Source organism: Danio rerio, chromosome 3 (genome assembly GCF_049306965.1).
Source record: "Danio rerio strain Tuebingen ecotype United States chromosome 3, GRCz12tu, whole genome shotgun sequence".
In the NCBI taxonomy this organism is placed as follows: Eukaryota; Metazoa; Chordata; class Actinopteri; order Cypriniformes; family Danionidae; genus Danio; species Danio rerio.
Window position 1 is genome coordinate 65,450,001 of NC_133178.1, and position 15,000 is coordinate 65,465,000.

At 36.0% G+C, this 15,000-nt stretch overlaps 2 protein-coding genes across 12 annotated transcripts in view; one reads left to right on the forward strand and one right to left on the reverse strand.

Moving 5' to 3' along the window:
• The window catches only part of srsf2b (serine and arginine rich splicing factor 2b), an 8,300-nt gene extending 2,139 nt beyond the window's left edge, over window positions 1-6,161 (reverse strand). The window contains exons 1-3 of one of the 2 annotated variants that reach the window (NR_132430.1): window positions 5,619-6,161; window positions 3,671-3,967; window positions 474-579 (exon numbers count right to left, since the gene is read on the reverse strand). Coding sequence is in view for 1 of the 2 variants with exons in the window: in NM_199651.2 (NP_955945.2) it covers window positions 3,682-3,967; window positions 5,619-5,995 (663 nt within the window). In the remaining variant the exon portion in view is untranslated. Of the gene's footprint in view, window positions 580-3,670; window positions 3,968-5,618 lie in introns of both variants that reach the window. The other variant, NM_199651.2, reaches the window with a different exon arrangement.
• A 1,469-nt stretch (window positions 6,162-7,630) lies between these two features.
• Window positions 7,631-15,000, forward strand: part of mfsd11 (major facilitator superfamily domain containing 11) — a 24,867-nt gene continuing 17,497 nt past the window's right edge. For 8 of the 10 annotated variants that reach the window (XR_012400453.1, XR_012400470.1, XR_012400454.1 and 5 more), the window contains exons 1-3: window positions 7,678-7,808; window positions 10,940-11,068; window positions 11,368-11,423. Coding sequence is in view for 3 of the 10 variants with exons in the window: in XM_005168486.6 (XP_005168543.1) it covers window positions 10,973-11,068; window positions 11,368-11,423 (152 nt within the window). In the remaining 7 variants the exon portion in view is untranslated. 10 annotated transcript variants of the gene reach the window in all.

Consider the following 15,000-nt stretch of genomic DNA (forward strand, 5'->3'; position numbering starts at 1 on the left):
TTTGTGTTGGTCTTAGTACTTAGTAATAATTTTTTTGATAAAAAAATCAAATCAAAAATAGTTTTTCTTTTTTGAATGAGATGCTAATGGTCTAATTCGATTCAATGATTTATGCTAAGCTAAGCTAAACGTTCCCCTGCAGACCCGAAAATTATCTGAATGCATTGAAAAATTATATAACTCACATTTTTAACTCGAGAGGAGCTGTAAAATGAGCCCATTTCCAAAAAAGTTTTCTTTTAACAAAAGTCAGATCTAAATATGCTTCTAACAGAAAGGTGAGGTGCCGCTAGAAACCATCACCGAGATGCGTTTACCTTAAAGGCCAATAGAAATGATGCTCGTCCTACTCGACGAATTCAGAAGCACATACACATTTGAAAACAACCTCACTGCAAAAACGGGAACAATGTATGGAAGGAACAGATTTGCAACTACTGAACAGTTCACTCATGGCGATCAGTCATAATGACCTTTAGGCCCATGGTGTGGATTTTCTGGGTGTCCAGTCTGCGGATCCTCAGGCTCCGTCCGACACCAGACGCTTATAATCAGCCCACGGTAAGCGAAGAGATGCACCTGAGAGAAAAGAAACACTGGTCAGAAGACTGAGAAAGTATCTAAAAACATTAATATATCACAGGATATACAGTGGAGGTCAGAATTATTAGCCCTCCTGTATTTTTCTCACCAATTTCTGTTCAACGAAGAGCAGATTTAATAGTTATAATAGATAATAGTTTTAATAACTCATTTCTAATCACTGATTTATTTTATCTTTGCCATGATGGCAGCACATAATATTAGACTAGATATTCTTCAAGACACTAGATTCAGCTTAAAGTGACATTTAAAGGCTTCACTAGGTTAATTAGGGTAAAGTTAGAGCAGTGATTGTATAACAGTGGTTTGTTCTGTAGACCTTAAAATGGGTTTAAAGTATAGGTGGGCATAGATTAATTTTGTAATCTAGATTAATCTCACTGTCATCTTGGAATTAATCTAGATTAAAACGGCTCATTTGATTTCTGCTGAAGACATTCAGAATATGCGCTACCCAAATAATAAGTCTTTGAGAACGGGTTTCTCAAACCAGGTGGCGCATTAGACCAGGGGCCTATCTCCCGCTTCCACAATGCATCACAAACTGTTTGAGGAACTGATCTACTCTGATAAGTAGTGATGAACATAAATGATGTTCAATAAGATGTGCTTGTGTTTACTGACTGTTTTTTCAGTTAAACATGTATGTTGAACTGTCGGCCTACATCAGCTCCATTTCTGATGCCCTTAATCAGACTAAAGTCATCACTGAACCAAACAGAAATGGAATCAAGACATGTGGAGTCTGCAGATATTAGTGGCATTATTGAAGTAAACACCACAATCAAACTATTACCCTCATGTAGGACTTTTCGCCAGATTTTACAACAAGATCCACATGCATGGCTGTCACACACATTGCGAAATGTGGAAGTTTTTGCTTATAATTTGTCGTTCTTTATTAAATTTTATAACACTCTCACCAGTCCTTACCCCTTATTTGTGTCTAATACCCCAGTTTGTCACGGGGGCATGAGTGAAAGTGAAACTGCCGAAATGCAGTTCAAGTCACCTAAAATGACAGGAAACTTTTACATGAAAGCACTTCAGGTGAACACCTTCATTATATTATTGTCTATTAAGGCGAATAACTAGATTACAGATGTCCATGTAGGTGTAGTCAGTAGAATCTTTGAAGTAATTGAAAGATCCAGAAGGGCATCCTGCTGATTTGATTTAGAAGGGCACTTTTTTGTCAGACAGCTCACTGGTCAGGTATACATCCGCACTAAAATATTAAGGTGAAATTCATCATAGCTTGCGTAGAATAGACCCAGCTTCCAACCCAACATTAAGAATAGATTAATGGCGATATTTCTTTTAATTGCGCAAGTAGAGTCTTCCGGTACCGCAGCACATTAACGCCCACCACTAGTTTAAAGAAGTTAAAAACTGCTTTTATTCTAGCCGAAATAAAACAAATAAGACTTTCTCTAAAGGTTTAGTCACAGTATTTTGAAGTGCCCACGACAATCACCATTGTGCATGTTTATGATCACACAACATATTAGACAACAGTAGTAGTAGAGCTGCACGATTCTGGCTAAAATTGAGAATAGCAATTTTTTTGGCCTAAAATAAAGATCAGGATTTTCTCAGGATTCTGTAGATATAAAGATTAATACGAGTTGGCTATTATTATTGTTGTTCTCAAACATGTGGGGAAACAGCAATAGGCTTTGTGTAGCTGTACTTTTGGTTAAATTGCTAAATGTTGTATAGACTTGGAATGGTGGACTTGAACAGACTTTAGATGTGTCCTGGTCATTAATGCTGATAATGATTCTGATGTTGAATTATTGTGTTTGAGTCATTTGTTTACAATCTGTCATTTTCTGCTTAAAATCTGTCACTGACGTGATTTTCGTGAATACAGAAGACTGTGTGGGTATTTTTGCATTTGGGCGGGTTTTGGATATTTTTTTTGGGCTGGAATCAGTCAGCTACATCTGGCAACACTGTGTGCACTTTCGGTTTCATTTTCATTTCAGTGCTGTTCATACTTCCCGCACGGCTCCCAAACGACCACTCTGTGCCACAAACTGAATGTTATTTGCACCTTTATTACCCGTTATTCACAGCATATGCAGGTTCTGTTCACTAAAGTACACTTCATTCAGAGGTGCGAGCCCGCCCTCTCTGTGGTAACAGCTCACAGTCAGCAGCACACGTCACGTGTGATTTTGTGGTCGCAATTACATCATTACATGAAGACAGAAATGACATTTTTGAGGTGAATTATATCTTATAAATACAGCATGTGACTCTTTCAGCACCATTTGGAGGTGTCCACATTGCTGAACACTGTATGTAAAACAATGCGAAGACAATTTGCTTCTCTCCTGAACTTGAAAATATGATTGGCAGAATCGTAGAAATGCTGGATTAAGATCGTCTAGGGCACAGGTGTCAAACTCAGTTCCAAAAGGGCCGCAGCTCTGCACAGTTTAGTTCCAACCCTAATTAAACACACCTGATCAAACTAATTGAGTCCTTCAGGCTTGTTTGAAACCTACAGGTAGGTGTGTTGGAGCAGGGTTGGAACTAAACTGTGCAGGGCTTCGACCCTCCAGGGATTGAGTTTGACACCCCTGGTCTAAGGGGTTGTATCGAGATCACGGATCTTTTTACGATTTATTGTGCAGCTCTTAGTAGTAGTATTATTGATATTGTTGTCATTATTACCATCATTAATAATCTTTTTATCATTCCCCACCATTGATTGGTTTTGTTTTATTCTTTTATTCTGTCTATACATCTGTTATATGATCTATTTATATCTATATTATTGTTGCTTCATTTTATGAATCACGTTGTACATTAACTTTTACATGTTCTCTTGTTTATATACTTTGATCTGTCGATCTAGTTACCTTTACACACACACACACACACACACACACACACACACACACACATACACACACACACACACACACACACCTGGCTGTAGTATTTTTTGTGTAATTTGTTTTTCTTTTGTATTTGATTCCATGTCATTTCTGTACCTGTTTGCATATTAATAAACAATATATAAAGTTATTGAATATCAGCACGTGTGTCTTACCCTGAGCAGAGTTACGATGATGCCTGTCCGTCATCTCCAGCAGACTTCGGTGCGCTTTTAGACCTGGACCGCGACTCTCTGTTGGACGCCGGCGTTCGGCTCCGGGAACGGGACCTGGATTTGGATCTTGAGCGTGACCTGGACCTGGAGGGAGATTTGGACTTCCTCTTGTTGGGAGTGTGGGATTTGGAGCGGGATCGGGAATAGGAGCGCGAGCGTGATCTGCTGTAGCGGGACCGAGAGCGGGAACGAGACCGGCTCCTGCTTCTGGAACGGCTGCGTCTCCGGCGCCTCGGACTGCGGAAGAGGAAAACACACAAATGATGGATTACTTCATATTTGAGTCAATTCACAATAAGAGGAGCTGGTCTGCAGGATTACTTTTAGCTTCGCATAAATCATTGAATCAGATTAAACCATTAGCATCTCACTCAAAAACGATTATTGTTTTCCTATTTAAAGCTCGACTCTACTATTGTTACATCGACACATGCATAAATTATATTACAAAGTGCAAGTTGCCAAAGTGGGGGTTACCATGCCAGAATAAGAGTATAGTTGCTAGCCATATCAGCCTAGAAAATAGCAACTTTTTGACTTCCAATTGTATTCAAATATGATGATCAGAATTGTAATATTAGTTTTATAATGCTGGTTTATTACTGTACGGTTTACCTAATAAAATAAAAAATATATTAAAAAAATAAAAATTTACAAAATAAAAAAGCATGCGTTTAAAAGTAAATATAATGTTATAATAATAATAATAATAATAATAATAACAAACACACACACGGACAAAACTGTTGGTACCCTTCAATTGAAGAAAGAAAAGCCCACAGGGGTCACTGAAATTACCTGATACCAAAAAAAAGCAGTGGTTAATCCAAACAGTGTTTCCCTAGCATCATATAAGGAGGGCGCCTTACCCTCCCAACAGCTTTCCCCGCCCCCCTTGAAGGCAAGTTAATTATATATTATTTTATACAGCACCAGATCACAACTTCTTTAAATAAACAAGCTCATATCTTATTAACACAATGTGATGTGATTTCTGTCTCTACATGGTCGCGCAATTGCAAACTTTTGCTCTCTGAATCAGGCACAGCACAGTGGAATTTCACACAGCCACTGTCTGCTGTATAGGAATGAGAGTGCGGGTGCCACATCTGACAGGACCTAAGACGCAAGTGTGCTCCCGTATATTAGGCCTATGCAAAGCCTACAAGCAGCGTAAAAGCATAAAGGTCATCATAGCTTGCGTAGAATAGACCGTAGAATAGCTTCCAACCCAAAATTGAGAATAGATTAACAGCGATATTAAAAACAAAAAAACATTTTTTTGGCCCTAAACACCTTCCATATTGATTCAGTTACATTTGGTTTTATTTGCGAACATTCAAACGTTCGCCTTAATATAATATCAAAAAAGTATTATTCGCAAATTCTCAATGGGGAAATCAAATTAGCAACCAAGGTCTATCCAAGTACAAAATTGTTCACACTCAGTTAAATAATGACAATCCTTTAGAAGTCATACTTGCATGTGATTTCAGACTGAATATTCAACGTGAACGATGGTGTACTTTGATAGTCATTGGGTGCTGATAGGATATCCCTATTTAGAGCTTGCAAAGAGTGCGTTTCCAAAATTTCGTTAAGAAGATGAAAGTCTGAATACAACTTTACCTCACGCTTGTCAAACATTTTGGCCCTAAACACCCTCCATACTGAACTACTTAAAAAAAAAAAAAAAAATACACGCTTTTGTTCGGTAGTTCGACACAAACAAACAACAGTCTTGACAAATGGTACAGTCGGTGTATTCTAACGTGCTGTTGTTTAATGTTTTTATAACTAGCACATGGTGTGTATTGCTCTTCTTATTCAGTCGCTGAATGCCTCAATTGTAAATCGCTTTGGGAAAATCGTCTGCTTAAATGTTTACCTCCGGCTGCGGCGTGCACCGTGTCTTCTACTGCCTCCCCCGCCACCGCTGCCGCGCCGTCCGCCGCCGCCGCCGCCGTAGTAGGAGTCTGGCGGCCTGCCGTACCGGGCCATCTGAACCCTGAGCTCCCTGCCGTCCAGTATCGCTCCATCCATCGCGTCCATTGCGTCTTCGGCGTCCCTCTTATCGTGAAAGCGCACAAAAGCGAATCCTCGGCTCTCTTTTGTGTATCGATCTCGCGGAATATAAACGTCTCCAACTCGGCCGTACTTTTCAAAGACGCGCCTCAGCGTCTCCGGCGACGTGCGGTACGTTAAATTATCCACTTTTAACGAAGTCATTCCGTCGACGTCCGGCGGAGGCCTGCCGTAGCTCATTTTGAATAAACGTACCAAACAAAACAAGAGAATTTGATTCGCTTTTGTCTTCAACAACTAAGTCTGACCGCGTATTCCAGCAATAAACAAACACTAGTTGCCGTCGACCTGCCCGCCAGTACAACAATGAGCTTGCGCATGGGCATTGGCACTCCCAAAATGGCCGGTTGTTGATAGAAGGGATACAGCCGCGGCCGTACGTTAACAAGAATTATTTATAATATTTATCAAATGACCTGTTAATTGAATTTAATTAACGTCTACTCCAAGCCCAATCCTAATCTCAACACTGACAGTAATGTAAAAACAGCAATTATACCGAGTATTATTTATATTAATTATTAAATCGCCCATTAAATTGTGTTTTATTAACGCATGCCCTGGCCATAACCCTAAAACCAAACCTCATAGAAATTAAGAAAATATGAATTACTGTTTTACAGAGTCACATAAATGATGCTTTAATAGCGTGAATATCCACAGCTGTATCGCTTCTAGTCTTTACCGCCTCCGCGGAAAACTGAAGACAAAAGGCTTTTAGCGCCACTTGGTGGTTGTAATATGTTTCTTTTTGCTTTAGAGATAGTTCACCCTAAAAATGAAAATCTGCAATAATTTACTGATCCTTTACTTGTTTAAAAAGTGTTTGAGTTTCTTTCTTCTGTTGTACAACAAAAAAGGGAGATAATTTAGAGAATGTTGGGAACCGGTAACCATAGACTTTCATAATATTTGTTATTCCAACTATATGGAAGTCAGTGGTTACAGGTTTTTAACTTTTTTTTAATCATTCATTTTCCTTTAGCTTAGTCCCCTGTTTATCAGAAGTCACCAAAGTGGAATGAACCACCAACTATTCTGACATATGTTCAACACACTGGATGCCCTTCCAGCTGCATCGTATTCATCTGTCTTCAAAATATTTTGTGTTCAACAGGTGAAAGAAACTCTCAAAGGATTGGAACCACTTGGGAGATAGTAAATAGTGAGTTTCTTGGGTGATCTATCTGTTTAAAGTGAAAGTTTACCAGCAAATCATTTACTCACCTCAAACATCAATGAGTTAAACAAAATAGGATATTTTGAAAAACGTTGCAACAACTTCTACAGTATTTGCTTTTCATATGGATGTCTAAATAACATATTTAATAAAAATGAGATTTTACTGTGAAATTCATGAAGTCAATAACTAAACAAAAATGTACTTAAATAATTAAATAATCGTAAAACAAATAATAAAATATTATTAAATACAATTTAGATTAAACAAATTGCCCAAAATGTGATTTAAATAAGTTAATTAAGACCAAAATGAGCTATTAAATCTGTTTTAAAATAAATAGGAAAATAAACATGTAAGTAAATTAATACAGTACTGAATTTTATATATATGGTTACAAGTAAATGGTTACCGGTTTTTAGCTTTCTTTAATATATCCTCTTTAGAGTTCAACAGAAGAAAGAAACTCCTAAAAGGTTTAGAACCACTTAATATCGACTAAACAGGGAGTGAATTGTATTTTTGGGTGAACTATTTTCATAACATCTCATTTTCAGACTTGCGGAAAAACTACACCTCCCACAAGTCATTCCGGCGGCGCATGGCGATGACGTCACCGTCAGCTGATGGAAGTCACATGACAGACATTTTGGATTTCAGACGATCAGACAGGAGCTGTTCCGAGAAGTAGGAAACTAATACATCTATTGTATTCACGTTCACCTGCTTTTACAAAATGCTTCCGCGTGGATTAAAATCGTCTTGATCAGCCTGCGGATGATTATGCATTAGCTTTGGACATTCAAGCAGTCGGTAAGTTGACTTCACACGATTAAAACGCTGCAGTCTGCCTCCATTCACGAGCCTAAATGATATTAATGACAGTTAAAATCGGTTTACGATGAGTCGGATGCATTATTAGCATCACAAATGTAGCATTTAGCATGTATAGACTTTTTTTTCCTCACCGTGTAAACAGTGATTGTTCATATGGTGTTGATCTCATGAGGAAGCAGATGGAGAATCAGCAGATTCAGCTCTTGAACCAGTTGTGTCAGTCAGCTGTCACTTGACTTTTCTTGACTACACTGTAAAAAAGTCCGGAAAAAAGTTAAAATGTTACTGTAAATAAATCTGTAACCAGGCTAACAGTAAGTTTCCATAATATATGTTATTCTATTAACAGTAATTTGACTTTCCCTGCATTACACTTTTTATGCTTTTTTGTTGACATTATTGTGGTTCTTTGTAGTTTTTTTCCTTGTTTTTAGTTTTATGTTACACGCAATGTTGATAAATAATGTTTATTTCATTACTTTATTGTGATGTTGTTGTTTAGTAGTTGTGTGAACAAGGGCTGAACGATACTGGAAAAACGTGGGAAATGCCATATTGTTGAGGAATATGATAATATTTCTTATGATAAAACATTTCCACTTCCTTACGATAACTTTTAGAAATTCCTTCTACATTCCTGTTTTTTTCAACACATTAGTGTATGACTATAAATTAAAGAAATACAGTAATTTACTGTGAAATAGATCATTTTTATTTATTTTTATAACTATAAATAAACAAAATATTGTAATTTCTAAAAAAAAAAAATGTAGAAATTTCTTTATATTAATGCCATATTTTTAACGGTAAAATTCCGGCAACCACAGCTGCCAGTTTTTTACTGTAAATTTTACAGATTTTTTAAAAAAAAATTTTTTACAGGTACTTCAACACATTAGTGTATGACTGTAAATTAAAGAAATACAGTAATTTACTGTGAAATAGATAATTTTTATTTATTTATATGACTATAAATAAACAATATTATAATTTTAAAAAAAAATGTAGAAATTTCTTTATATTACTGCCATATATTTAACAGCAAATTTCCAGCAACCACAGCTGCCCGTTTTTTACTGTAAATTTTACTGATTATTTTTTACATTTACTTCAAAACATTGGTCTATGACTATAAATAAATGAAATACAGTAATGTACCATCAATATCTATACATTACCACCCTACCCTTTTAACTGTAAAATTCCAGCAACCACAATTTTTTTTTTTACAAGTTCTTCAAAACATGACCATAAATTAATGAAATTCTGTAATTTACCGTAAAGTTTAGAAATGTATTTTACATTCCTGCTGTATTTATAACGATAACATTCTGGCAACCACAGCTGCCATGTTTTACCCTACATTTCACAGATTTTTTTAAAGCTATTTTAAAAAATATGAATGACTGTAAATGAATCAAATATGATAATTTAATGTAAAATAGAGAAATTTCTTTTACATTCTCACTGTGTTTTTAACAGTAAACGTTCACATAATTATTGTTGCAGGTACTTCAAAACATTGGTGTATAACCATATATGGTTGAATCACAGTAGTTTGCCATAAAATTGAGTAATTTATTTTCATTTTTATGACCATAAATGAATGAAATATGGTAATTTACCATAAAATAGAGAAATTTCTTTAAATTATTACCATATTTTATTGGTAAAATTCCACCAACTACAGCTGCCAATTTTATTGTAAATTTTACAAAAACATTGGTGCATCACTATATATTAATGAAATACAGTAATTTACAGTAAAATTGAAAAATTTATTTCCCATGTTTATGACTATGAAATATGTTTATTTGCCATAAAATGATTACGTTTCTTTACATTGCTACTACATTTTACCGATAAAATTCAGCTTTTTTATTGTAAATTTAGCAAAAATATTGGTGTATGACTATAAATTAATAAAAATGGTCATTTACTTTAAATTTGAAATTTTTCTTTCACATTTTTATCACTACATTTACGAAATACAGTAATTTATGATGAAAGTTGGAAATTTCTTCGTATTGCTGCCATATTTTTAATGATGCAATTCCGGCAACCACAGCTGCCAGTTTTTTACTATAATTTTTACCGCATTTTTTTTTTTTTTTTTTTTTTTTTTTTACAGGTACTTTAACACATTAGTGTATGACTATAAAGGAAAGAAAGTCGGTAATTTACTGTGAAATAGATCACTTTTTATTTATTTTTATGACTATAAATAAACTAAATATTGTAATTTCTATAAAAAATGTGGAAATTTCTTTATATTACTGCCATATTTTTAACGGTAAAATTCTGGCATCCACAGCTGCCAGTTTTTTACTGTAAATTTTACTGAATTTATTTATTTATTTTTTACAGGTACTTCAACACATTAGTGTATGACTATTAATTAAAGAATTACGGTAATTTACTGTGAAATAGATCATTTTTATTTATTTTTATGACTATAAATAAACTAAATATTGTAATTTCTAAAAAAAAAAAATGTAGAAATTTCTTTATATTACTGCCATATTTTTAACGGTAAAATTCTGGCAACCACAGCTGCCAGTTTTTTACTGTAAATGTTATCGATTTTTATTTTTATTTTTTATTTTTATTTTTTTTACAGGTACTTCAACACATTAGTGTATGACTGTAAATTAAAGAAATTCAGTAATTTACTGTAAAATAGATCATTTTTTTTATTTTTATGACTATCAATAAACTAAATATTGTAACTTCTGTAAAATAAAATGTAGAAATTTCGTTATATTACTGCCATATTTTAAACGGTAGAATTCCGGCAACCACAGCTGCCAGTTTTTTACTGTAAATGTTATCGATTTTCTTTTTTTTTTTTTTTTTACAGGTACTTCAACACATTAGTGTATGACTGTAAATTAAAGAAATTCTGTAATTTACTGTAAAATAGATCATTGTTATTTATTTTTATGCCTATCAACAAACTAAACATTGTAACTTCTATAAAAAAATGTAGAAATTTATATTACTGCCATATTTTAAACGGTAGAATTCCGGCAACCACAGCTGCCAGTTTTTTACTGTAAATTTTAAAAATATATATTTTTGAATTTCATACACTTATTTTCCTCCAGGTTTTGATTGAGCTACAGACTACAGCCGCCATCATGAGTCCCGAGGGAAAGAGCCTGCTCAACATCATCGTCCTGGGCATCGGCTTCATGGTCATGTTTACAGCATTTGGCACCTGCGGGAATATTGAAGTAGGAGATTTTGGATGCTTATCAATGTATGAGCTGATCAGTCTTATGAGACCAGATGCGGCTATTATTATGTTATAATCCAGTAGGGATTACTTTCAGTATTGCAACTTTCTCACCGTGCTGTTACTCCTGTTTCTGTCTGCGTTCCTGTAATGGCATGTATCCTCATGCTCGTATAAATAAATGATGAAGTATTTCTGTAATAAACAAAAGAGCTCAATAAGAAGTCATAGGCTTTTTATTTTAGCCCTATACTCCAGTATGAACATCAAACATACTTGTTTATTTATTTTTTTCAGCAAACCGTAATAAAGAGCTTCAACAGTACAGAGTTTCACGGAAGCGGCTACACAAGGTATTTGCTTACTCTAATATTTTTCATTCAACCATATACTAGGGACATCCTCTAAAGCAGTGGTCACCAAACTTGTTCCTGGAGGGCTGGTGTCCTGCAGATTTTAGCTCCAACCCTGATCAAACACACCTGAACAAGCTCATCAAGGCCTTACTAGGTATGCTTGAAACATCCAGGCAGGTGTGTTGAGGCAAGTTGGAGTTAATCCCTGCAGGATTACCGGCCCTCCTGGACCGAGATTGCTGACCCCTGCTCTAAAGAATGGCATCGACTTTTTATGTAGCTTCAGTTCTGGAAGCTTGGTCTTTGGGAAATACGTTCATCACTTCTTTTTGTTTTTTTTTATAAGTTTTAAACTACTTTATTATTTCATGCAACAGCCTTACATTTAAAAGGGAAACATAAGGGTGATCATACGCAAAAAGACCCCATAAGGCTAGATGTTTTCTTTCCCTCATTTTTTTATTGATTTGTTTGGCGCATGTACTCATGTGCGATCGGAAAACTGTGCCCGCCTCTCCTTTCACTCTGCTCCGAAGCCTCAGCTGGGCCTCTTTGGCCCAAGGTATTCGAGGCCCAAGAAAGCCTCGATTAGGCCCTGGAAGTGACAGTGGAAACGCAACTGGCCTTGGCTCGCCCTGGCTCGCTCGGTTTAGGCACGATAGTGGAAACGCGGCTAATGATCTTTCAGACTAGGCCTGTCACGATAAGTCATTATTGTGTGCGGTATATTGTCAGAAATGATTGCGATAAGTGATATTATTGTCATTTTAAGACCAATTTATGCCTGTTTATATTATGATTCTACACATTTAAGGCACAAAAACCACACGTGAATGTTCTTTTTGGCTGTAATGTTATTCGTGAATTGTAACTTTTCTGGAAGTGGACTGCCGATTTGAAACAGAGTTTACTTTGACACCTTTTCTAAACCGCTAGTAGTCTTCTTTAAAAAAAAAAAAAGTTTAAAAGTTCACCTTTTCCTGACATTCATTCATTCATTCATTTCTTTTTGACTTTATTAATCGTTGGTCGCTACAGTGGAATGAACCGCCAACTTATCCAGTGTTTGTTTTATGCAGCAGATGCCAATCTAACCACAAGCCAACACTGGGAAACACCCATACACGCTTACAATCACACACATACACTACGATTACCAATAATACGATACCAATTTAGTTTAGTCAATTCCCCTATAGCGCATGTGTTTGGACGGTGGGGGAAACCGGAGCACCCGGAGGAAACCCACACTAACACGGGCAGAACGAGCAAAGTCATGTGACTCGCTTTACCCTCTGCAGCCTATTGAATGAGATTTACGATGGTTGGTTTAGAGATGAACGGCAGGTTGTGCTGTAATCTAATGAATCTCTCCTTTGCTAGACTTCAGCGGTTGTGAAACACAGAAACACTTTACGCTCTCGGAGAAAACAGAACTTTGAAACGGAGACATGGCATGTGACTCGGCAGTGAGGACACTTATTCTGCACAGACTCCGCAAAATCTGACTTTAAGAAATAAATATCGAATCACAAATTATTATAGACAGCATTGTGCAAAAGTATTGGCCCCCCTTCAGCTTTGGTGTTTTAGCAAAGCTTTAAGGACCATGCATTTTAATTTTGAAGATACAAATATTTACGTCATGTTTATAAATAGTTTTCTTCTGAAATACATTCTGAAAACAACTATTACTGCTGTCTTCATTGATATCCGTTTGTATTTTACAAACCGTAAATGGTTTGTTTTGCTTGTAGTTATGTACATTTGAATGTCTGAAACCTACGATAAATGTTATTTGTTTGAAAGAACGGATAAATTGTGATTTATGACAACCGCTGCACACCGCTTTCTGTCCCTCAGTGCTCTGAACATTCTAATCACACTGGTGTGATTGTACACTTTAGGGATCTACCTAAGCTGATTAACCAGTGTGAAAGGGTTAAAGGAACCTCAGTTTTGAAACCATGTTTTTTTATTCTGTAAAATCTGATGTTAAACATAAATAACCAACCACAAATTATTAATTACAGCGTTGTGCAAAAGTATTGGCCCCCCTTCAGCTTTGGTGTTTTAGCAAAGTTTTAAGAACCATGTGTTTTTATATTTTGGCTTTGAAGATACGAAGATTTTCTCTGAACATTCTAATCACACCGGTGTGATCGTACACCTCAGGAACCAGCTCAGGCTGATCACACCAGTGTGATCATATGCGTGAAAGGGTTAAAGGAGCCTCAGTTTTGGAACCATGTTTCTTTTACTCTGCAAAATCTGATGTTAAGAAATAACCAACCACAAATTATTAATTACAGCGTTGTGCAAAAGTATTGGCCCCCCTTTAGCTTTGGTGTTTTAGCAAAGTTTTAAGAACCATGTGTTTTTATATTTTGGCTTTGAAGATACGAAGATTTTCTCTGAACATTCTAATCACACCGGTGTGATCGTACACCTCAGGAACCAGCTCAGGCTGATCACACCAGTGTGATCATATGCGTGAAAGGGTTAAAGGAGCCTCAGTTCTGGAACCATGTTTCTTTTACTCTGCAAAATCTGATGTTAAGAAATAACCAACCACAAATGATTAATTACAGCGTTGTGCAAAAGTATTGGCCCCCCTTTAGCTTTGGTGTTTTAGCAAAGTTTTAAGAACCATGTGTTTTTATATTTTGGCTTTGAAGATACGAAGATTTTCTCTGAACATTCTAATCACACCGGTGTGATCGTACACCTCAGGAACCAGCTCAGGCTGATCACACCAGTGTGATCATATGCGTGAAAGGGTTAAAGGAGCCTCAGTTCTGGAACCATGTTTCTTTTACTCTGCAAAATCTGATGTTAAGAAATAACCAACCACAAATTATTAATTACAGCGTTGTGCAAAAGTATTAGCCCCCCTTTAGCTTTAGTGTTTTAGCAAAGCTTTAATAAAGATGTATTTTTTATATTTTGGATTTGAAGATACAAACAGAAAGTATGAGAAACATCTACTCGAAATATGTCCTTTTTTAGGGGCAAAAGTCAGCATTTATTGTAGACTCATGACGTTATCTGATTTTCTTGTTGAGATAAATTGCAGAAGTTTCTCCCATTATATGTTTTAACTTTTAGAGAAAATCTTGTCTTTTATAGTTAGGAAACAAATAAATAAATGACATGTTTTTAAATCGGTGGAAATCATCTTATGCTTAGAACAGAATAGCGGTCTGTGACCTCTGTGTACTTTTACACCTTGTATGATTAAACATGTTGGTCAATACAGCACATTTCCATTCACATTCACTGCCTCATCCTGTCCACATAATTCATTAATTTATTTTCCTTCGGCTCAGTCCCTTATTTTTCTGGAGTCGCCACAGCGGAATGAACCGCCAACTATTCCAGTATATGTTTTACACAGCGGATGCCCTTCCAGCTGCAACCCAGCACTGCGAAACTCCCATGCACACCCATTTACACACACTCATACACTACAGCCAATTTAGTTTATCAATCCCCCTATAGCGCATGTATTTGGACTGTGGAGGAAACCGGAGCACACCAATACAGGGGGAACATGCAAACTTCACACTGAAAT